Source organism: Rhyacophila brunnea, unplaced genomic scaffold (assembly GCF_057557595.1).
Source record: "Rhyacophila brunnea isolate RB1 unplaced genomic scaffold, BYU_Rbru_1.0 scaffold_19, whole genome shotgun sequence".
Classification (NCBI taxonomy): Eukaryota; Metazoa; Arthropoda; class Insecta; order Trichoptera; family Rhyacophilidae; genus Rhyacophila; species Rhyacophila brunnea.
In genome coordinates this window covers 35,157,623-35,183,129 of record NW_028232848.1, presented here as the reverse complement: position 1 = coordinate 35,183,129, position 25,507 = coordinate 35,157,623, and the positions used below count along the sequence as shown (strand labels likewise).

The 25,507-nt window shown below is 36.5% G+C and overlaps 3 protein-coding genes across 4 annotated transcripts in view; 2 read left to right on the top strand and 1 right to left on the bottom strand.

The window, feature by feature from the left end:
* Positions 1–8,690, top strand: part of LOC147072949 (putative RNA-binding protein EEED8.10) — a 28,821-nt gene extending 20,131 nt beyond the window's left edge. Inside the window, exons 7-12 of one of the 2 annotated variants that reach the window (XR_015070537.1) lie at positions 331–1,083; positions 2,282–2,490; positions 3,778–3,921; positions 4,716–4,872; positions 6,144–6,734; positions 7,244–8,690. Coding sequence is in view for 1 of the 2 variants with exons in the window: in XM_085945975.1 (XP_085802101.1) it covers positions 331–1,083; positions 2,282–2,490; positions 3,778–3,921; positions 4,716–4,872; positions 6,144–6,223 (1,343 nt within the window). In the remaining variant the exon portion in view is untranslated. Of the gene's footprint in view, positions 1–330; positions 1,084–2,281; positions 2,491–3,777; positions 3,922–4,715; positions 4,873–6,143 lie in introns of both variants that reach the window. The other variant, XM_085945975.1, reaches the window with a different exon arrangement.
* Positions 8,691–10,172: 1,482 nt separating this feature from the next.
* Positions 10,173–19,139, bottom strand: Hinfp (Histone H4 transcription factor). Its single transcript, XM_085945974.1, has 7 exons — positions 18,677–19,139; positions 17,504–17,672; positions 15,771–16,012; positions 14,770–14,988; positions 13,844–14,055; positions 11,821–12,003; positions 10,173–10,884 (listed from the first exon to the last, which is right to left on the bottom strand). Exons 1-7 carry the CDS (start codon positions 18,974–18,976, stop codon positions 10,350–10,352), a joined length of 1,860 nt encoding a protein of 619 aa, XP_085802100.1. The 5' UTR covers positions 18,977–19,139; the 3' UTR covers positions 10,173–10,349.
* A 267-nt stretch (positions 19,140–19,406) lies between these two features.
* On the top strand, positions 19,407–25,058 carry RpL24-like (ribosomal protein L24-like). The gene is made up of 3 exons (XM_085945973.1): positions 19,407–19,524; positions 22,971–23,293; positions 24,701–25,058. The coding sequence occupies exons 1-3, from the start codon at positions 19,444–19,446 to the stop codon at positions 24,867–24,869; spliced, it is 573 nt and encodes a 190-aa protein (XP_085802099.1). The 5' UTR covers positions 19,407–19,443; the 3' UTR covers positions 24,870–25,058.
* The last annotated feature ends 449 nt before the right edge of the window (positions 25,059–25,507 follow it).

Sequence of the window (25,507 nt, the reverse complement as noted above, 5' to 3'; positions counted from 1 at the left end):
CTTCTCTGACAGTTCGTTCCGGCCTATGATGTCAATGTTGTCAGTATATTATGTTAATATTTGGTGTGACAACAGAATATCACTCATGCATTATAACAGAATATTAAAACTGGGTGCCATCTTGTTTGTAGCTGCAATTTTACAATGTGCCCACATTTTTCATTGACTATGGCTAGAAACTAAGAACATTTTGTTAAAGTATCTACCTATTGTAATACAGAAAATTCATATGATTTTTCCCATAAATTTTATAATACGTAATCCGCTTATTTTTCGAATTTCTTTCTTTTTTTAATAACAGCATTTTAATGTAGTGTGTTTTATTTGTAGGTAGACGAACATTCAAGACGTCTTCGTACCACAAGAACTTGTTCACAACAAATATGTTCCGTTCGGTGCTGATCAAAATGGGCCCCTACCTCAAAAGCCTTCACATAGACAGCAAATGGTCCGTGCTGAATGAGCGGACGCCGCAACTGATTGGAAAGTACTGCCCCAACCTGACAGACCTGCTCGTCACCGGCATAACGGCCTCCAACTGGAGGAGTATCTTCAGCAACTGTAAACAGCTAGAGTCGCTGACCCTCTTTTCATGTGGCAACATTTCTGATGACAACTTCAAAGCGCTCCGTAGCAACCTCCGCGAGCTTGAAATTGCGTGCAATTATAAATTGACAGGACAATTTCTACACCACCTCGCCAAATGTGACCTGAGAAAACTAGTTCTTACCAACTGTAAAAATTTATTGAGCAAACCTATCCTCTCGGGATTCCAGCAGTTAAAACACCTAACATACCTAGGATTGAATTGCTGTCCGATAACCGTCTTCAGAGAAATTAATACGATAATCAAAACCGCGCCGAATCTGACCCAGTTCTCGTGTAAAGATATATTATATCCGGAAATCCTGTCCATGGACACGGTGACCGATCTCAACAAACTGACGTACTTGAATCTGTCAAAGAATAAAATGGTTTCAGACTGTCTTTTAAAGAATATAGTCCGCGGTTGCCCGAAACTCACCTACCTCAACATTTGCAACTGCGAGCCCTCTTTGCAGTTGTTCTCGACACCATTGGCGGGTAAGTGTATTTCTCGATTGATTCTTGTATTTTTTTTATTAAATAAAGGTCCTGAGCAGTGGCAGCTGGACTTACATGATACAAGTGCACTGCGCTGTTTGCATTTTTTTTTTAATATAGCTTAACATCAGTCTCCATTTTAGTCGAGCTGTCATTTAAACTGATGTGTAAATGCAAAACTGAAGCGGCCGACTGAAAACCAAAAAGGAGACGTGGCAGGATGGATTTTCCATCAGTTATCGTATCCGTTTTTAGAGTCGCCAATTAAATTGATGTGTAAATGACTTAATGACAAGGGTTTATTGAAATTTATCGGGACTATTAATTATACTTAAAGAATGATCACTGCATCACCAATAAGAGAAAGGCTTTTTACGAATACGAAATTTGCAAGTATCGTATTTTTGTAACTGAGAAAGTGGGTAGGTACCTACGTAATTAGTTTAGATACTTATTTAGCGAAATTAAACAGAATATTAAAGGATGACCATACTATTTAGTCGGTATGGCGACGTGCTGTGTTGCCGTATTTTTCATATTAGGTACCTTCCTAATTTTCTAATTTAGATTGAACTATTATTATTTCTGTGCTACATTGTACCAACCAATATGTTCAGAAAGTTATTATAAAAGTAATATTCATTTTTAGTGGATAAAAAATATGTTAACATACATCGCTGTTTCCCAACTGAGACTGAAACAACAATTAAACTGATCATCTAAATGTACTGCCATTTCAAAACTTAACAGACCAAAACGGAAACCTCGACTGAATGGACTACAGAACTGACTTCTAAAAGTCTTTATCATGTATTAATAGCTTATCTCCACCCCATGTCACTGGCTACATGCTTATTTTCTATGGCTAGCCTTGCACGCATGGAATTTTAAAGCACGTAAATACAGTTGTGGCATATATTCAGTTATAATTACAAAAGACGGTTGCCAATATCAAAATTTGTAATAACACCTCAGATGCATAGTTAAATAACTTATTTAAAACGTCTCGCCCTGATTGCGATGGAGTCCATTCAGTCCAAATTTTAATTTGCTTTTGTTACATACTTATCTACGGTTCGAGTCATGTACCCCACTTTGGAGACATTTGAACGCTTTAGACCAGACGATTCGACCTGTGCAATCCTTAAAAGTGTTTTCCATAATTATTGAATATCTGAAATATGCGATATGTTTTCAGTTGTGAGCAACGAGGGCTTCAACCACATCTGGAAGTTGAAAGAACTGTCGGTATTGATCGTGAGCAATACCGGTATCGGTGAGAAGGCTCTCAAGTCTCTGGGAGTGAACGGGGGCGGTGCCAAACTCACCAAGTTCATCTGTCGCCACAATGTCGATATAACCAATCAGGCGATAATAAAACTAGTGGAAAAATGTCCTGATATTAGGGTAATTATTTACTTTTTGTGTTAATTAACTGGCTCTGTTTAAAAAAGTTAACACGGTGGTTTTCAAAATGTGCACCATGGTGTCTCAGGCTGTTTAAAAATATTAACAATTGCAGACAATCTTAATTCAATGTGCAAACGCCATGGGACGATCACAATGATAGACCCAATTTTCTATGTTTCCTCTCACGATATAAAAAATGTTTTTGAACAGCACCTATCTCAGGTTAGTGACTTGTTTCAAGAATATGTATTATCTATTCCGTCATATCGCACTTAAAAAAAACGTCGTGTCCGCGAATGTGTAATATGTTTAAATACTTTACACGAACTTGCAGCACGCCCAAATAACGACCGTCAAATGATTGCACGGCAAGGGGAACGAAGAGGAAAAGGCATGGGAAGATTGTAGTTCTAGAAATGGCTACGCTTCATGTTAGGGCTTGCGCAGACAGAGAGCGGTCGGAGTTCTGCGTTCAACCGACCGTTGACCGCTAACGTTCAGGGACAGCAGACAGGTGGCGGTCAACAATAAGCGTTCCATTTGTTTACAAACGTTGTACTGACACAAGCGCTGCATAATGCGAGACCGCTATATTCCGACTGCGAGTGGAAGTGAGAAAGCACCGCTGTTGCGTACTCACTCCCCCGTGTGGTTTCGCTCTATGTTGTGTGACTGCTCAAATTCCTATGACGGGACTGGACGGGAGGTACGGCGTTCTTTGTAATTCCGGGCATAGAACTCCAGAACTCTAGCGTTCCAATTGACCGGCGCGGTCTGACCACCGCCGGCTGTGTACCCATACAGTATGAAGTCCATACTGTACGAAGAACGCCGAACGCGGAACGCAGACCGCCTGACCGCGCTCTGTCTGCGTAAGCCCTTATACTTACCGCAGTCTACTAAAAATTCATAAGAATCTCTTGTCTTCAATTACTTTGCATATAACAAAATTAAATTTTATAATTATAATATTGATCAGTATTTTTGTCTTATGCGCATCTATTCTATTCACAAGACTACTATTGGCGGTTAACGAGGGTAGTTTATGATATGTTTGTATTGAAGTATTATAATTGTTACAATAAGTTAGCCGTCTAAACAGTCAAAACTGTCTATCTCGCTCTAAAATTTAGCACAGAGAGGTGCTGTAAAACATAAAGCACATATTGTAACAATTGTAATTGTTACAATAAGTGCTAATACTTCGATACAAAAATATGAAAAAATACTCTCGATAGCAGTCTTGTGTATATAATGCGCTTGTATATGAATTTCGAATTACAGTTAGTTGACATATACGGATGCGCATTCATCGACGGCAGTGTAATATGGGGAATTGACAAAATCCTCTTGGAACAGCCGCAGAGAACGTCCGTTCTGGAAATCAGCGTGGCTCCTAATAAACACTTCTGCGCTTCGGAATGGCAGGTAAATAATCAAAGTGTTATTATCTAGTTATAATAATCTCTAATATTCATAACAAATTAATTCGAATCAGATCAAAATTGTTAAAAGTCAAAGTGCCACGTCGGATTAAAGAGCCCATGGCGTTTCAGGGGGTGCGAGAATGAGTGTTCATACAGAGAAATAGAACAGTTGATATTCGCAGTACTGACTTGAATTCTGGACTTTTTGGGAAGAAATGATAAAAAAAATGTCCCCACTTTGATTGTTTTCTAGAGATTTTGACAACACAATATCGTCCGTGTTTTGTAAAAAGGGCGAATCAACCATTTTGGCGAAATCGAGATTTTAATGAAAAAACAATATGTACCTCACTAGCTTTGTTGTGTAAAAAAGGCGAATTTGTATCTCCACAGGAAAGTACTTGAAAACGATAATCGTAAGGGTGAATATCCACTTAGTGTTACGAATAAAAAGCGAATGTGACATATTAGGACTTTTAAAATACCATATTATAAAGCCTATTATGAAGACAGTAGGTATTCTTTCTAAGCTTTATTATAAACTTGTTATGTTTATTATATTAAATCTTCCTGTAAAATAGCAATTTGGTTAATTCACCCTTTTTACAAAACACCGACGACATTTTCTAGGGGTGCTGGGCAAAGAAAATGTTGGAAACCCATTATTCAATAATTTAAGCAAAATTTGATTTCAATTAATTTCAGCCGTAATTTAAATGCCCATGACAACATAGACTCGATTCGTTTGGGTATATTTACACGTACAGGTTAATCCTTATATTATCTTGTTTTCAGAACACAACGGAAAGCATCAACAGCAAATTGCTGGTGCTACAAATCCACGAAGACTACAGTAAGCCACTGTCGGGCAGCTCTGATATGGACGGGTTGCGGGCTTATTACAACTTCGAAGGAGATGACGATGATCTCTTCAACTCCGACTACGACGAAGGTGAATTCACCCCATTTACTTACTTATTCTTGGTTGGAGTGAAGTCAGCAGGATAACCCTTCAGACGGAAAGAAAGTCAGTCAGAAAGGTGGCATTTGGATATTGAAGGAATTCTGATGGGCAAGGTGGAACGGAAGGTCATAGGTATAGGAAAATCATTCTACAATGGCACCATATGCGTTTCGCGTATGTATTAGAATTGTTTATTGCAATGCCTGACTTATTGCTAACAAACAATACCACCACAACTGCAAGTCGCCTTTTCCGGACCTATGGTGCCACTGTAGAATGATTTACCTATAACATACAAACTCTCAGGGCGAGAATTCTTTGTTTCAAAGCAATACTCCAACCGCAGTTGAGTGTTTGGTGATGTCCAATAGGAAAGAAGAGGTACTAGTAAACTAGTTTTAAAGTAGAGAAAGTACAAATATGTTGTATGAGTGTAAATTAGTGAAACAGGGCACCAATCCAAGCTTTCAAAGAGCTTGAATATTTAAAACAAACTATATTCAGAAGGGGGGCAAGGGGGTTTTTTTTTTTTTTTAATTTAAGATTACTAATTTATTATTAATTTAAGATTAAAGTAGCATATTGTAGAATTACTCATACATTAACATGTTCTCATCTTTACTGTGTAAGTGTTAACCCTGACATTTTGTAAAACATTAAGGTTGATTTATTTGGATAAATGACAGCGTAAATGGACACATTGTGTATTACTTTGGTGAGTCTATATGATATAGTATTAATATAATGACTAAAAAAGTATATTAACTAAGATTTATTTTTTCAAAGAAAATCGCGGCTCTCCTTATACGGCCACACTAATACCTCCCGGCACAGCACATGCAAAATGAGAAATTGCTGAGGAGAACAAATAGGAAAGCTCGAGAGAGGATTTTAATACACCAAGCTGCGGCATGCCAAATTGAACTTCGCATTCTATATATCGTCATTGAGCTTTTGAAATTTCATCAATTTCGTTTTATTATCCATTAAAGATCTTAAATGCAACTGACTGAAGTGTCAGTCGCGAAGGTTGGACATAGGCTGTAGAGATCTGACAAAAATAGTGCACACTAAACTTTGTCAGTTATACTTATTTATTTTCTTTGAACTAGGAATACAAATTGTAGATGGTGTTTGTTAGTTTTTAAAATTCAATTAAACATTGCCTAAACCAAACCATACAGCCTACCCCCCCCCCCTAGTATTTCGTATACTTGATATGTAACTAATCATTATCTTCGATTCTTGTCTGATTTCAGTGAGCATCGCTGACGGAATCGAATTCGACAACTTCCTGGACGAACTAGATTTTGTGGGCGACGGTGCCTTTTATATATAAATTTATTTATCCCAATACGTTATTTTCATCAAAATGTTGCTGTTTTTATGCTACCATCACTCATACGACTGTTGAGTTGGTTGGAGAATAGAAAAGTGATTTCTAAAGCTGCAGAGACTGCCAAATCGAGCAGGGAATTAAGCATCCGTTGACATATTTGGATGCGATGAACACATTCAGCTTTGAATCTATTTCTAATTGCTTGGGTATACCCGGTACCAGTGCCACATAAGGCAAACATCACCACATTTTACGCTATTCGTATTATTATTGATCACAATTTGTGACAATAATAATAGTTTAGACATAATATAAGATGGTTGTAATATATTTCATTTACTGATTTTAATTTAGTAATTGCGTTCTCTGATTATAAAAGATGTTTATTTTATTTAATGTTTGGATAAACTGCTGTTTGGATAATTAATTACATTATAATTTCAGTGTTATGTATTAGTTTTGGATTCCTTCTTTGTCATTTGCTGTTGCGTCATTCTCTTGGACGCCATAGGCATAAAGCCCATCAAGACGGACGAGCGGGCGCAGTCGGCGTAAGAAGCGTATATTCATAACCATAATCACACGCCTCTTGCCGCGCATTACCCTTCACCTATGTAATAAGGGGCCCAAGAAGCACAAAATAATTATTATTACAGCGTCTCTCATAACAAAGCAATAAAAATATTATATTATTACTCCGGGCTTGTAATTAAATATCGGACACGCAATAACTAAACAAAGCGTACAATGTTCTTAATAATGGCTTCTCGCCCGTCTTATCGACGACGCTTCAAGGAGCGTGATTTTGCTTGCTGTGTTCAATGAATGGACTCCATTGTATTTTCATTAAATCGTATCGCTGAGAAGCGAAAAACGGTGACTCATGCGGGCACAAGGCGTCGTCAAATCCAATGTGCGCTGGCGTATTTGGTTACGTTGTATTTTCGACGATTTACGCGCCACTTGTAGAAATTTTGCGCGAGCGCCCCACTCGCTGCGTCAATGGGCTTTATGCCATAGAGTCAAGGTGGTATCGACTGTCAAAGCCTTTTAGTGATCCACAAAACGTTCGGTCAAGGACTGTTGAACTCGTGGTTCTGCTTAATGCATTGGATTCCAAGTAATAATTGATAAAAAACGGGGTAAATTCTTGTATATTCCAGTAACTTTTTTTATGTTTAATTATATGTAAAAGAAAAGGGGAGACATGTCTAAAATTACTTCTTCTTATGAGAGCTAAAAGGAGTTTTGGACTATTTTCTATGAGAAATATGATGTTTCTGTGTGAAATGACTAATTCAGATTATTGTTGATTTGATTCTTTTAGCCATTTATGGGTTATGGCTTAAAACGAATTGAAGTAAATACAGCCTACAAATTTGACTAACCTTATTCTTGTACAGTTTTCATTTTTTAATGTCTTAACACCCCATAGATCAGTACTTCTCAAACTTACCACGGCCCCTCCGATATCAGAAAAAAGATCCAAGGCTCCCAAATTTTAGTCTTTAGTAACCAGTAGTATCTTATTTACCACTAATTATGGTACAAATCGGTTTACGGAAAGCCAGGCGAGAACCATGCTAATTTTCATAGCCGATTTTGGCAAAATTCAAGAATGAAAACCTAACCTAACCTAATATAACAAATAATCCAATATATCAGCTATTTTCGCAGGGTTGAAAGACACAACCTCTGTTTATTTTTTATTACCAGTAATGATGAAAATGCTGTTTCGCATAGGGAGGTATGCTGTCGCAATTATGACAATATAAATTTTGTTTAACTAAAAAATCTAAATAATTTGTAAATACTAGTAGATTATTTATCCATATCGGATAAAGTATTCTGATTGTGTGAAAATTCGACCTTGAGATTTTGACTGATTTTTATCAGGTAACGTCCAGTGATAGCTTTTCTATGATATTCTCATAAAATAAAATTCATTTAGATGCAAGATAATACAGAGATACTTGAATTAAAAATTGTCATTTGTATTTTGACATGGAACAAAAAATCATAAGTTGCGAAACATACCTATATGCAGTGAGTTCGCGAAAGTACACTTTTTACTAACGAAAGATTTTATTTATGTATTGCACTTTGAACATCTATATTATTTTATACCTTTTGAATATTTTTGTTTTCTATTCTGACATTTATATCCATGTGAAAGCATCCAAATATAAAGTCCGTCTTCAGAGGATTAATTTTAATTTACTGTTTTTCAATTTGATTTCTTGATTTCAGTGAATTGATTCAATTCATTTATGCAAAGATATCCACATACATACATAAATATTATTATACAGGAGTGTTTGAAATAATAATTTGCATCAAACTTAAAATGTCTAATTCAGTTTATGTTGTGTCTCATAAAAAAAATATATAGATATTTTACAATCTACCTGTATTATAGTTTTTGTCAAATACCTGTGTTTTTTAAATAAATAAATTTATTTCATGTAAATGAATTGTTTTTTATTGAAGGTGACCGATGCTCAGTTATTTTTTTATTTTATTTGACCATATCTGATCCTAAGATCTATATGAACAGAGTGGAGATTTTTTTTTACGAGACATTGATGTTAGCCACTTGCTCAACCTATTAGTCCATACTCCTCCAAACACACTTTGAAAAACAATATGTGTATTTTCCAGACCTAGGATTTGAACCTGAGATCCACGACATTATAAGCCGGCGCGTGTACGCGCCGCGCCGCTGCATACAAAAAAAAACATTAGACACGGATAATATTATTTACGCCCACGGTGGCCGCGCAGCTTAAGCGTTGAACTATCACGCCGTGGGTCCCTGCAAGTACAGATATTGTTTTTCAATTTGTGCGTGAGTCAGGGAATGGACCTTATAGGTTGAGCAAGTGGCTGACATCCATTTCTCGTAAAAAACAAAATCTGTTAATACAAGCCTCCACTCTGTGGAGGCCTGGCATGGTCGGAAAAAAAATATTATTTTTTATTATATATTATAATTAATAAATTTTGTAATTTTTTTTCAATCATATATTATCATTTTAACGTAATTATATTTAAATATATTATGATTGAAAAAAATATTACAAAATAAATTTTAGGTATTTTTAATGTTTTGGGTAATATTTTACACTCAGATGTGTATCTTTTTTAGATTTCAATTAATATATTTATGACTGATTTGAAAAGAAATATCGGTTTTTTTCGGTTCGGTACATGTTCAAACCGGCGCATTAACATGATCTTACTCCTCTCTGTTCAGTTGTCTTAGGGGCAACACGTCTCACGTTTGAGTCTTCAGGACTTGAATCGATGGGCCAGTGCGCTCGAAAAATTATTGTACACGACCTGGCGTATAACACCTACCTGCATGGCATGGGCGATGGACCACCTCTTCCAAAGGCAGACAAATGCATTTGTTTTTTCCTAATATAAAGTGGCGCAATGGAGATAACCAGATTGACTCCAGACCATTGGACTTCTCAGTTCTTAACCAGACACGGTGGTTTTGCCTCCAAGCTCTTGTCAGCATGGCCAAATAGAAACTGTCTTGCTTATGTGGAGAATTGCAGAATGCCGATCACATCCTCTGGGAGTGTCTCCATATGACAGTTGAAAGAGAAGAGCTTCTCAAATCGGTCCGACCCTTAGTTGGACCGGTGGGCCATTACGACTTAGTATCTACGAGGGAAAATTTCTCAGCCTTTAAAAAGTTTGCGGCATTTTACGACAGACGAAAAGGTCTATTCACATCGAGAATTGGCGATAATACATTATATCGAAGTAGGAATCACACACACTCTAGTGCACGACTAGTCTAGTAGATTTGGGAAGTTAGTCCTGGGACACTTTCAGCAGAAATTTGAAGAGCGCCTAACATTTGTTACGGGTGTGGAGATGTGGTGGGTAGTGGAGGGAAAAGCAAGGCTTGGAAACATTTAAAAAACTCAGAGCTGAACCGTAAAAACCATTATTTTTTTCGAACCGGAACAAAAACCAAAACAAAAAAAAATAACAGTTCAAAGCCCTGCATTATACAACATGATAAATAACACAACAATACTCACTAGATTTCAATTTATATGTATCACCTGGGTAAAAACTAATTAACACTATTATTTATTTTAATTAATCAAATCAGTATCTCTTGAGATTCAACCACTTCAGACGTTATATTACCATGAAGATCAACTTCGGCTATTGATATTTCAACGCTCTTAACTTCTGGTTTTCTTTTAAATCTCTTAATGCAGGAGAAGTCATCAATATCCTTTATAGACGAAAGAATGTCTTGACTGCTGGCAACTTCACATTTTAAATCAATCGTTTTGTCAACTGTTTTCTTCCTCCGTCCCTTTCTTTTGTATTTCTTGTCTTTTAAAATTTTCAAAGCCGCTTCTGCTATCTTTTTGTCATTATCGTTTTTTTCTTTGTCTTTAGTTTCATTGTGGGTGGCCATCATCTCTTCAATGGTCAATTTATCGTCTGTCAACGGCAACACAACGAAAGCTGCGGGTTTATTGTCTGTCGCGTCGCTCCATTGCATGACGTGATAGTCCGTTTTGTCATTGTCGATATTTTTATTTTTGTGCCCCTGGCCCATCTCCACGACGCTTTCGAATCGTAAAGGATTCAATCTGTACGCACCGTCTTCTGATAATTTGTACCTGAAAAAATATCAAAATATTAATCCCATCATCGGCGAAGGGCGGAGGTAGGCTGTTAAGACCCAGCATAAATAGGCATACAATATCGAGTGCTTAAAGTCAGACAACGTTATCTACAAAAGTGTTTTTTTTTTTTTTTGAGATAACGTTATTTTACATTTACGGCTACATGATAGTCAAACAACGTTATGTCAATTTTTTCTAATTTCTTATTAAATCGTCAGTAAAGTTTAACGCTAACTACATGAGTTACCCTTGTTTTCATATTTTTTAAAAACTATCCCTATAAATTTTAACATCATCATAAGCAAGATAAATGTACAATACACAATAAATTATAAAATATTAACATTAGGTTTTAAATAAACATTTCCCTTGTTGAGTTACAAGAATCTAAAATAACGATTTTTGGCTCTCCTGTAAAGTTGCACTTTTGTAGATAGTGTTGTTTGACACTAAGCCCTCGATAATTCGAATTCCAAGAGAAAATTCGATTTCGCTTTAGCGAAAATCACTATAAACAATTAAAACATTTGTATAGAAATGATGAAGTATTGAAAAATAGTGTGGTACATATTTACTTACCAGTGAAAAAAGTAATTTAATGATAAACTAATTCGAATAAATCGTCATTAAGATAATATGTAAACCTCATAACTTCAAATTTTACATTTTTTTAGCCATTTTGATGAACTACCATGGCGTCGTAACACCTATGGTGCTATGAGCAATGGTGAACCTTTTTGTGCTTATGTGCCAAAATATTCACAATAAGGAGTTGCGTGCCTGCATGGCTAATATTAGGGTTAAATTAATTATGAATTAAGCACCACATTATCTGCCCATTAGTAGTATTAATTGATTATTATAAGTTTACTGAAATATATATTATTTCTGAATGATATGTACGATAAAGATAATGATATATTAAATTACTTGAAACGGGAGTATCCATTCGGCAGAGAGTAGCCGTGTACTGATAGCAGGTGCTTGGAGAGATATGGCCCTCGTGAAAATGGTTTATCACAGCAATGGCAGATGTAGGTCTTGGAGACATATTTCTTCCTAGCAACCGTGTGGGAGCGCAGATGAGTTTGTAGGTCATTCTTGGTGACAGTTCTGAAACAAAATTAATTATTTTACGAATATTGTGTAATACCTTCACTGCATAGTGTCGCACATTTGCGACATTTCAAACTATTTCGATATAGCCAATGCCATCTGTATAAATTATCAAATACATAATACTGTAATATCCTTTTTCGATGCCTAGAAAACTGTTTTACCATAAATATCCTGGTTTACCGATTTTGTTTGGACATTTAAAGAAATAAAGCATTTCTGCATTATAGCTCTGCTTTTACAGTTGACTAATTTGTATGTAATCAAAATCAAAATCCGCATTTGTAAATGCGTAAAAATATGCGTAAATAAATAAAAAAAATATACAGAAGATTGAAATTGGTTGAATAAAAATATCTACACATCAAATAAGGTGTATATCATTTGGTTTTGTATTTTGTCATACTGAAATGGAAGATTTCCTAATGTCGTAAATCTGCGACACCACGCAGTAACATACAAAATTAAATGAATTTTTCATTTAAAATGTCATTTTGACACCAAGAAAAATTTATTTTTTTCAAATGCAAAAAATCATGCAGTGAAGGGTTAAATTTTAATTTTATATAAAATAATAGCGCCTGCACACGTGCATGGATTTACTGGTAGCAATAGTGTGTATTTTAAACTATCGTGATAATCACTATTTACACGTAAAAGTGCTGACTGTCTCTCCAATCTCTCATTCTTCAAGACTAAGCGAGACGCAATGTCATTTTATGGTACTATTTGACAGGTCGTAAAAATTGGTTAACATCAAAATGAGTCAACCCAACTGTCACATGAAAATTCAGAAGCTTCCGAACTTTTTTGATTCATGCATGCAATCTTGCAACTGCAGGATATTACATGTTTACACATACATTTACTTGTTATGGCCGCGATAATACGTAATGTCAGCAGTAAATCCATGCATGTGTAAACAGGGTAAAGGGCCGTAGTATGACGAGAGAGAGGTCACTAGTCGACCAGCGCCAATAACGATGCATTGACAATCAATAAAGAAACGCAAAAGTACAAATTCTTTTTTAATATTACAAGTGAAAAGCCCATACAAGGATGGGTGAAAACAAACCGTCAACTGAATGCAGAACTATTCTCACATTTGAAATATTTTGCAGAAGAGTTCTTAGAAACAGCCTACTGAAGTTATTTATTATTTATATAGACAAGTGTATGCACCATTTTTTTCATCAATAATCCTACTAAAATATGATGCATCCATTTATCCATAAAGATGGTAAATAATTTCAGTAAGTTGTTTCAAAAAACTCTCTCTTTCGAATAGTTCTGCATTCAGCTGACGAAACTATAGGTACTAATAATTGAAGTGTCATTCAATTGCCAAAATATCAAGATTCCTGTTCATAAATTTGTAAGTATTCAGTTCGCCATATCACACATCACCGCAGCAGTAGGCGCTCGGTAATCCGGCAACCATATTTTTTCACCTATGCCGGACTGTCGGAAATGCCGGATTATTGGATTTCTATAGGAAATAAATCAAGGTCGGGCACCGAACTGCCGAGCGAATGGCTCTCCGCTCTGTAATCCGGCAGTTTAATATGAAACCTGCCGGATTATAGAGCAGGAGAGCTGAGTTGCAAAATACCGGATTGGTGAACACCGGATTACCGTGCGCCTACTGTAGCTGATACACTGGATTATTCGTTAGGTTAGTAGGTTTGGCTTCCATTCTTGGATTCATCAATTTTGCCATAATCAGCTACGAAAATTGAATTAATGATCATATGTTTGCCAAACTGAAACCCTCACCATCACATACCGTGGGCTTTGTTCCTTATACTTTAGTCACTTTTATAGTTCAGGTACTCACGCAGTTCCACATAGATGGCACTTAAAGGGTCTGTAATTGAGGTGTCGGTATCTGATGTGGAGTCCTAGCGAGGATGGAGAATTTGTGGTCATGTCGCAGAATGTGCACTTGTACGAGTTGATGTGCTTGCGGGCGTGGCTCATTAGGAATCTCTCCTTCAGGAATACTTTATCACAGACGTCACAATGGAAACCTTTCTCCTTTACGGGAAGCTGGAAAAGAAAAGAATCCATTATTTTACAATTCAGAGTTTCCCAAACCTTTTCGGACTAATGCTCAGTTTATGGGTTACATGTAAATTGTACGTGAAACATTGTCAAAACTGTGTCACAGTTTGCCGTGAGCTTTCTTATCGGAAAGAGATGACCGTATAATATACGGTCTCCAATTTTATTAGATTCAATATGAACACTAATTCAATTTTCATAGCTGATTTTGGCAAAATTCAAGAATGAAAACTTAACCTAACCTAACAAATAATCCAATATATTGGCTATTTTCAAAATTTGTTTGCTGCTGGCTTCCTATAAAGTGTAAACCGACAAGAACCGTGTTTTATTTACACATGAATTTTACGTCAGTACTATACGACCCAATGAGGTTGAACGGTCTTTAATATACGTCAATATTTCCGATACAACATTTCACGGTGAAGTGTGATATGGCGAACTGCATACGTACAACATTCCAGACACGCAGCATATGAGGTGTCTATCACCACAAAAATTACATAAAATGACACTTTCTTTCCAAATTTAAATTCAAATTTATTTATCGTACATATAATGAACATAACAAAATAATAAAGTCCATGTTCGCTTCTTAGAGCATACGGATACAGTGTGTTATTTGAGCATAAGACACACGCGAAGATTCCAAAATTTGCCGACGAGAATAAAACATAAGCATGTGTTGAGATGGCCAACCTGTTTTTCGCAGTGGTCAGCGTACGAATAATTGGTTCTAAACTTGGCCCCGCAGTTGGCGCATCCCACCACTTTCTCCTCCGAGTGGCTCTTGAGATGGTATCCCAGCTTCGTTATGGTGTTGAAAACCTTGCTGCATCCGAACCAGAGGCAGCCGAACTTGCCTGACGAATTGGCCAACGTCCCCTGGACGTGGCAAGTCACGTGATCAAAATAGTCCTGCAACAGATGAAATAATTAACCACTGTCAGTCATGTCGTAAGTATTATGGTGTAAATCTTTATGTATTGGCCTCCACTCACAGCAGAAGTAAAACATAATAAAATAAATATAGTTTGGGCCAATTATATCCTATCAACGTTCGTCAGCTAGTCCGATGTGCGAGGGCGCGAATCCCGCGAGACGCAGGTTCAATCCTGCTGGGTGTCGTATTTTTTGTTCAATAAAAAGAATGTTACATTCTTAAATCGTGTGAATTATTCATTGAATAAAAGAATAGTTAATTAAACTATTAGCAAGTTTAAGTAACTTTAAGTAATTTTAAAGGATTCAAGACGAAAAATGTTCCTGTACTATATATTTTTTAGAAATACTATAATTTTTACGCCTTCGTACTATAATCAGCATAGAAAAAGATGACAACACTGTTACCCATGCCTAAAACCAAACATCCAAACCAAATAGATAAAAAATATTCTCATATTTATAAAATATTTTTTAACTATTATCAATATGGCTTGCTTTACGCAGGGTTTAATTGAATTTTAAAAGCTAACCAACAAAATCTGTAATTTGTAGTCTTAATTCAATGAAAACAAATATGTATGACCGAGAAAGTTTAGTGTGCACTATTTATGTTGGATTTCTATAGCCTACCTCCACCCTTCACCTTTCGCCACTGATATTTCATGATGGTTTATTATATTATTATCTCAATAACAATAGACTTTCTTATTTAGCAAAGGTGTCATCGCAGTAGATTTGAAAGAATAAATACATACCTGTATAGCACAAAATGTCAATGTGCAGTCAATCCACCGGCACGAGAAGTCAAATTCCAACTTGGGCAATTGATTCCTCTTTCTGGAGTCAATGCGACAGCTGGGCAGCGTCAAGCGCTCGCGCACATTCTTTCCGATCGACTTGACTCGCGTGTCGTACGAATGGTAGTTTACGTGACGGATTATCATTTTACTGTCCGGTGTCTCAAAGCGGCAGATGTCCCACAGGCAAACGTAGGATTCTGAAGAATGGCAAAGTATGAAATGCGTGTAAAGAATACAATCAATGATATGCTGACGATTAAAAAATACAAATGACATAAGTAATAGTTTATTATACAATCTATGCGTGAAATTCAGTAGTTGTTATTTTCATAACAACGTATCTAATTTGAATGTTTTTATGTGACAACCTGCAAAGGGGGCCCGCTATCCGAATGGGATTGGCTGGAGCAACATTCAATTTGATGTGGAGTGTCTGGTGTGAAACGTGGACTCTTAAATTGAGAAATCCAAAAATTATAAGTAGCACAGTGTGGCATGGAAAGGTGCATGTTGGGCATAATGCGGAAAGATCACAAAAGGACGCCCTAAAACCTGCTGGATGGACAACTCATACAGTTTGGCGGATGTACGTGGCAACGAATAACTAAGAACCGAGAAGAGTGGAGGGAGTTAGGGGAGGACTTCATCCAGCAGTAGATTGACCTTGGTTGATAATGATGGTGATTTCTAATTGATGAATACACCCAATACAAGTATTTCTTATTTTTCTTAAGCTCCAGTACAAAATCACCGTATCATCGTCGAGTGCACGGGTCGGCAAACTCTTGGACCAGAGGAGCCAAATATGAGTAGCACAACGGTTTAAAATTTTTTCGAGAGCCATAAATATATTTTTACAAATATGATTTATTTAAGTGCATTAATTACATGTTATAATTATTGTTTATTTATTAAATGAAGAAGATTTCTTGCATGGCCACCACTAGGGGGGGGGACATTAAGGGGGGGGGCAGTGCTCGTGCAATCTCGGCTACAATTAAAATAACTAATTAATTCTCAATAATTAAATAATAAGTGTGTGTGTTTATATAATTAGCACCATAATAAATTAGACTATATAATATCTTTGTGGTTTCGAACTTTCGTAATGTGAACTTTATAACTTATGAGACTGTGGAACCTAATAAATTGACGTTAATATAGTGAATATTGTTTTACTCCGCCCATATCAGAGTGCCTACCTGTTCTTCCAATCTTGAATGTACCTCCACTCCAGGCCCGGAGCTAGCCGAGGATTCGGAGGCCTACATCGTGAAGATAAATAATCTACTAATATTTATAATTTATTTATGTAAAAATATGCAATCACACCCCTCTCAATAAATTGTTTTTGCAGGCTGTAGCTATAATAAATTTGAAGTTATTTTTTTTTAAATTTTTGCTTTCCATGCAAGCAAATGAAATGTATTATTTTTAATAAAAATGTACCCATAATAATAATAATAATTAAGGTTAAATAAAGTACTGTTGGTCACCGAAGACTACAATTTTTGTGGAGGGAGCCCTTGGATATTTTTTTTGATTTCAGGGGCCCGTGGTATGAAAAAGTTTGAGAAGCACTGCTCTAGACAACCGTCCCCCCCGGTTAAAGGTTCAGGGACATATCCATCGCGATGGTCAAAATGGGTACAGGAGTGTCCAATTTAAATAATAAATAATGGACTCACGCAATCCGTCTTCACTGGTCTTGACAAGCAACTCGTGCATGTGAGACTTGACATGATTCTTGAAGGCGTCATAGTCCATGGTGGTGTACCGACACCCCATCCACTCGCAATCGTGGTGAATCACCAGGTTTTTTATTGGATCTCTCTTTCGCTGTTTGTTAGGATGATACTGAAATTGTAAATAAACACCAATATTTATATATGTTACGCCGAATGTGCGAAATTGAATATTACATGAAATGGGCAAAATTTTGCCTAAATCATGAAAAATGCAAGCCCGTTGCCTTATTCATGAATTAGACAAAATATCTGAAGAGTGCGTGAATTCGGCAGTAATTTTTCTGCCTAGTTCATGTATCGGACAAATTAGATAGTAGCGCTACGGTGGTATTTTTTGCAACTAAACTAAATGTATCAAATGCTCATTCATTGGTCAAAATGTACATATATTATCTATGGTCAAAATAGATGATCGCACTTGGTGGTATTTTTTGCAACTAATCAAACTAAACAAATGTGTCAAATGTCGTCCTACAATGACGTTCATATCCATTTACTATGCGCAAAAAAAATCTAGAACTACAATATGATAACGGAAGAATTTTATTGAAAAGTATTTTCGCGATTTGATTCGTGCTTGGGTATCAAACGTGCAATGGTCAATTGAATGTTTGTGATAGTTTGTTGACACTTGATAGCTAACCTCAAAATGGACATTCAGTTGAATAGTTTAATTCAGAATTACAAAACCTAACCTAACCTAATAATAATAATATTATATTATGTCCAATTATAACTAATAAAACCATCCGTATTAAATTTACTTTTTCTTCTGTCATGTTGACAGTTCAAGAATTCCATACTCTGGCGAATTCATGTACTCAGCAGAAAATTTACCTAATTCATGAATAAGGCAACAGGCTTGACTATTACATGAATTAGCCAAAATTTTGCGCATTTCATGTAATAGTTAACATGAAACGTCAAACCAATTCGGACGGTTCATAGACTAATGACGATCTGTCAAACGTCAGAAAAGCGTTTCCGTGGACATTCTACCAAACAGTCCCAAATCAAACAAATCCAAAGGTGCGATTTGGTTTATTCAATTCAGGTTGATTGATACGAACCTATTATATTGTTACCAGCACTATATAAGGCTTCAATACTTACATCCCGCTCAGTTATCGGATCATCTGAATCATCGTCGATTTTCTTCCGTTTATTCGATTTCGACTGCGATGTTTCCCCATCGAGCTCAGCAAAACTTCCTGATTTCGAACTGTTATCATCCGACTCTTCATAGTCAGAGTATACGACATTGCGCTGGCTTTCCACCCATCTGTGACATCGCAACATTCTGTCAGACTTGTGCACGAGCCTCGGTGCCTTTTCTGGTGCTGGTTGCTCTTCATCTTCAATGACAACGTCCGATATTGAAATGCATTCAGTTTTTATGATCTCAGTTTCCATTTCATCACTAATATAGAGGTTGCGACGAGCTCTCGCCAATCTTTGTATAAATACGAAGAGTTATAGATATCCTCTCCACAAATTATGTACCATTTATTGGGAATATTGAAAATAGTATAATATGAAATTCTTCCCTCCCTTGTTTTCACGTTTCTACGACGCTGACGTTTGTATAATTCATAGACAAAGACAATATAAATAAAAATGTTTATAATAAAAATTGCCATGTAGTTTTTTTGTCATTTTATTTCATTACGAAAAGTTTCCTAAAAACTTATATTGTTCACTGTTTCTTTTCATACTTCCAGGATAATTTTTTTATTTAAATTAAATGGATTTTTGCAGAAAGATTGCTGATTGCTGATCATAGGCATCTTTGGGGGAATGGAAATATAAAGTCTGGCTACCCCATTACTGCTTTCGTTTCTGTCACTTTAATTCTTGTAAATTTCATAACACGTGCAAAAATGCGTATCGAGACGTGTTACTTCTGTTCATCAAGAGTTTATCCAGGACATGGGATACAATTCGTCCGGAATGATTGCAAGGTAACGTTCTATTATTTATTTCGACTCCGGTGGGCCAATGTCACCGGATAACTTGCCGTAAAAACATAATGAAAGGTTATGTTTACATTCGTACTACACTTACTGCAAAATGCTTTAAAACTAGAAACAACGCATTTAAATTGTTTGTCGTAATATTCAGCAAAGAATCACATGGCTTCACATTAATATAATTCGTGTGAATGGATTATATTTCAAATTTTAAGACTATTTCATAATGTGGCTCAATCCGCCCAATATTCCGTGAAATGAGTGAACAATTTTAGCCCTTAGAGTCATACGACCATTTATCTTATGCAGTTATGTCTCTTCTATTTCGACTTTAGGTGCTTTTTACTGGTTCTCCGTCATCGTAATCTGTCAGTCGCCATTTTGAATTTTAGCTATCTTTTTGTCATCGAATTATAGTACGCGGTCCAAGCCATTATAGTATTTCGGCAAAAATTATAGTACGTGTAGAGAAAATGAAAGTTTTTTGTTTGTCACAAACATAACGGAGAATTCGAGAAATTCCGATGTCCTACTTAATTATAACACCTCTTACGACCGAAATAGTTTTTTAGAGTAGGTATACAACGCAAAACCATGTCCATTGACTAAAATCGCACACTGAGATCTTATTTATGCTATTTTTTATAGTACTTATTCCACTTTAATTAATATATTAGGACCGGTTTCGTCCGCCTCAGTGGGACATTTTCAACGTTGAAAATGTCCCACTGAGGCGGACGAAACCGGTCCTAATATATTAATTAAAGTGGAATAAGTACTATAAAAAAATAGCATTTTTTTAATTGTGGTATTTTTGACGTACTATACTTTTTTAATAGTACACGGACGAAAATGTAACTTTTCGAATAGTACGCGAATCAAAATGTACTATAATTATAGTTCGGTTGGCAACACTGCGCTCACTGACAGATGACAGCGGCCGGTGGCGGAGAACCAGTAAAAAGACCCCGACTTTATTCCCTCTGGGTTTTTATTAGCTCGTATTCTTGTTTGTCCAATACAAATCTTGTTTAACTAACTTCCCGACTAGCTAGGCATTTGAAACTTTTAGAATATATAACACTATGGTAAGGCATTCGGTGCTTTTTACTGGTTCTCCGTCATCGTAATCTGTCAGTCGCCATTTTGAATTTTAGCTATCTTTTTGTCATCGAATTATAGTACGCGGTCCAAACCATTATAGTATTTCGGCAAAAATTATAGGACGTGTAGAAAATGAAAGTATTTTGTTTGTAACATAAACATAACGGAGAATTCGAGAAATTCCGATGCCCTGCTAAATTATAACACCTCTTACGACCGAAAAATGCTAACACCGGCCGCCGTCATTAACTGTCACGTTAGTTTTTAGAGTAGGTATACAACGCAAAACCACGTCCATAGACTAATATCGCACACTGAGATCTTATATTATTTATATTATACACCGTCCCTCGCTTCACACCCCTAACCAAACCGGCGAATTCAATTAATAAAAATTTTCAAAACTGGTATTTTTGACGTACTATACTTTTTTAATAGTACGCGGACGAAAATGTAACTTTTCGAATAGTACGCGAACCAAAATGTACTATAATTATAGTTCAGTTGGCAACACTGCGCTCACTGACAGATGACAGCGGCCGGTGGCGGAGAACCAGTAAAAAGACCCGAAAGTTATTTCGGAAAAAATTCATAAAAAGTAAAACACTATTATTGGTCAAAGCGTCAATGACATTGAGCTACTTTACGAGCTGCTTGTTGGCCAATTTACAATCTGCCTTTAAAGTCGCCCAGTGTCATCATCGAACAAGCTAACAAGCAGATTGTAAACAATCTACCGAGAAAAGTTGAAAGCTGATCAACTTTAACCCGCTACACGCCGCCGGCGTGTGGGCCGTCTGCGTAGTTGAGCGTAGTAGCGACGTCCCGGTAAAAAAAAACGAATTACGTTCTGTCAAAGTAGTCACTAGATTGTTGGCTTCTCAGCGAATGGAAAGTTTTGTGTGTCATCATCACAATCGCCCATTTTTAAATTCGCCAACAAACAGCTTGTAAAGTAGCTCAATGTCATTGATGCATCTTTAGAAGCGTTCGAGACAAGCCTCTAGCCTGGGGGCCTGGGCTTACGGAAGGCCCGGCGTGAGAGATCGACCAGCAAGTGAGATAAACACACATCACAAACATGCGCTAATAGTAAAAAAATGTCTATTTCACTTCAAGCATGCTAACATTTAATATTATGTGGTTTTGCCATACTACAATTCTTGATTATTGTCGATATTTGACATGTCCATAATTGTGCATATCAACATAAGAGTGGGTGTATTAAAAATACAAAAAATCGCTAAAACTTAATTTTACCTCGAACACCATTTGGAATATGCAACTGTAGTTCGTCACATTGCCTTTAACCTTAGCGATAAGTAGAGGGCCGCCAAAGATCCTAGCGTGAGGGCCCGCTTCGTCGACCATCTTTTCTCACACCGTGCGCATGAAAAATATGGGGTATATTGTTTTTAACTGACCTGCTGACAAGTCTTATCAGTTTAACGACAGTTGCCAAAATTGGCAGAACGGTTAGCTGCGCTGATAAATAACCTACAAAATAAACGAAGTGTTCCATTGCAGAAAAAGTTTGCGAAACCCTTATGTAGACAATTATAATAAATACCTTTTTCTGTCGGCGCATAGGCTTTTCGATCCAATTAATTTAAAATTTGAGATTTTCATACATTTTGATGCACCATTATCACAAACTAAGATTATATTAGGTAATATTAGGTTGGGTTTGGTTTGGTCTAAAAAGAAAGTTATAAAATCTCATGACGGCAGGTGCGGCACATTTACCATAAATTTTCTTATAGCCCGTTTACAAGTGTATGGAGTACATATTGTTGCGACCAAAATAGTGGCTCTACACAGTAATAGCGTGTAAATTAAACTATTGCAATAATAACTGTTTACCCACAAAAATGTAAATTGTCACGCCAATCTCATTTTTCAAGTGTCAGCGTGACGCGTTGGTTGTTCTTACATGTCGTTGTCTGTCCTGCACGGTGCGGTTCGTATTTTTTCTGGCAGATTAGCCACTACCGTTCTACTGCAGATATCACGCAAGTTGGAACTATAGCGTGAGAATTCAGAAGCCACTGAAATTTTTCAATCCATGCTGCAGTCTTTCATCTTACTTACACAATAATACATGTTTGAATTATATGTGCTGCGCCTTATCTCATTTACACGGTTTTTTTTCTGCATGGTAGCCTCAAGTATGGTAGCCTCTGCATGGTAGCCTCTGTAAAAAAAAAAAAGGTATTATCTGTACATTGTAATTTTATGAATTATCCACATAAAACTGTTCATAGGAGTTTGCAGTATTTGCATTACAGTAATATCCACTGTGTTGCGTTATTTAATAACTAAACATTTTTCAGATATTCAGATTTTGTCGCTCAAAATGTCACGCAGCATTCAAAAAGAAGAAGAACCCACGTAAAACGAGATGGACCAAAGCGTACCGCAAGACGGCAGGCAAAGAACTGACCATAGATCCTGCATTCGAATTCGAAAAGCGGCGACACGTCCCCGTCAAATACAACCGTGACGTATGGACCCGCACCGTGGACGCTATGAAAAAGGTGGAGAGCATCCGACAGCGCAGACAGAACAACTACATCATGCAGCGTCTGCGCAAGGGCACACAAATCGAAATGGACAGAGATATCAAGGAGGTCCAGAGAAATATATCGCTCATTCGGTTGGTTCATTTTTATTTTATCTGTTATGACATTAAACTGTATTTTAGTGTGGAGATCCAAGGTGACAATATATTATTATTGTCGAAAAAGAACTTCTTGTCTGCGTGTTCAAAGAGTGAACTAACAAGCCCTCTTTCGCATTCATTGCACTTCCGTTTCAAATGAGGAACGCACCTAAATTTATCATTACATTTTGCACTTCCGTGGTGTACAGATCTATCAATTTACGCATTTGATGATTTTTATAATAAATATATATATAAAACAATCAGGAGTCAAATTAAAATTATTATTAGTAAACTTTTGGTTTATTGCGAAGAAGAAAAGGAGTCACATCTAAAAAGAGAGCCGATACATTATTTAAAAACGCGTTGCCGCCATGACAGGTACGTCACTGAGAAGTCTTACAATATGCGACTACAGCACCTTCCAGTTATCGACAAGATGTTGTTGTCGGACAGTAACAGCTAATGTTATATGAACATATTTTTCTTCCATTCGTAATTATTGGAATGGGATGTTACTAGAATGCTATGATATGAACATATTGTAGCAACACAAAAAACACTAAAAATTGACTCATTAAAACACTCATATTTTCAATCTTTGTATACGTTGTTGAATCCTGGACTCTTAGAAAATCCGATAAAATAGGCATTCAAGATGCGGTGCTACCGTGAACAGCCAGGTGCAAATGTTTACATTGGAAAAGCTTGACATCAAAGATTGTCTCATGGCCATCTGCAAGAGACGTATTCTCTTGTAATTTCAGTTATCACCATTCTCAGTAATGAGGCATAGGATATGGAGATCAATCTCTGCTATGTTCAAATTTTATCTGATTGGACCGTAAAAATTATTTGTCCCTTTTTCTGGTAAACAACGTTTAATGATATTTAAATGTGAATCTCTAAATTCCGATGGAAGCATTTTTAAAGAAAACAATCGCCCGTTTTTGATGTAGCATTACAGTTGATCTAGCCATAATTTCAAAGAAATGTTACTTATTCAGCAGGTGACAATAATTGGGACAAAATTAAATGAAAATATTATTTTAGTTACAAAAAAAGTTGTGTAGAATGGTGTCAGATTCTTGTGGCAGTGCAGGCGACTCATTTAGGTGTTGGTATCATTATTTACTTTCAAATGACTCGCAGCCACAATGCCAGAAGAATTTGTCCTTCCTCTATCAATATGTAGCTTAAACAAAGTCAGGCTATTCATTTCCAATTCTCATAGACACCTTTCAAGCATTCAAGCAGCGTGTCCAGATGTGACTATAACTACTCTGAAATCATTAACCTACCATTTGAGATGGAATCCAATATCTATAGTTGTAATATAGATAGATTACTTTACTTTAAGAAACTTCATGTTTATTAATGTCATAATATTTTCATCCATAGATCACCTGCGGCAGGTCTGAAACAGAGAAATGCACAAGAAAACGCCGAAATGGAAACTGACCCGACCATGATTGAAGTCGTCGACTCGAAGGGAAGAAGAAGCCTTGTCGAGGCTCCAATCGAAGAGACCGCAATCCAAGAGGATGAAGTTCAAATGATAGAGGTTTAATTCGCTCTATGGAGTATAGTAAAAACTCACAATGTTCCATCAGGACAACGGTTATTTTACATTGAAAGTAAGCAACTCAAGACTATTATATTTAACAGCAATATGGATATTATCTTCAAACCTTGGGATCCATATGAGTGAATGGATCAATTTTTAAGTTATTGTAAAATAAAAAACCTATATAATACATACAGTTGTTTTATTCAAATTTGTTTATTTTACGTATAATGAACAGTCCCACATGGCCGCATGGCTTAGGCGTCGGCCTATAGCGTCGTGGGTTCTAGGTTCGAAACCTGGGTCTGACAAGTACACAATATATTGTTTTTCATACATAATTTTGAAAAACACTTTCTGAGAAAATATATTATAGCCAATAGAAAAAATCTTTTTTGAAAAAAGTAAGCCACCCCACCCCGGCAGGGAATCGAACCCTGCATCTCCAGGGTTTACGCCCCATCCGTGCATTACCTCTATGCTACGCGGTGACATACTAATTGCGACAAATTTTAACTATTGGCCACTTTTAATACCCACTCATCAGTGCTCTTCCAAATCAAGCTACTCTGGCAATCGATTTTTGTTTATTAAATCAAAGTAGATACCCATTACTTCAATTACTAACTGACGTCGTGGAT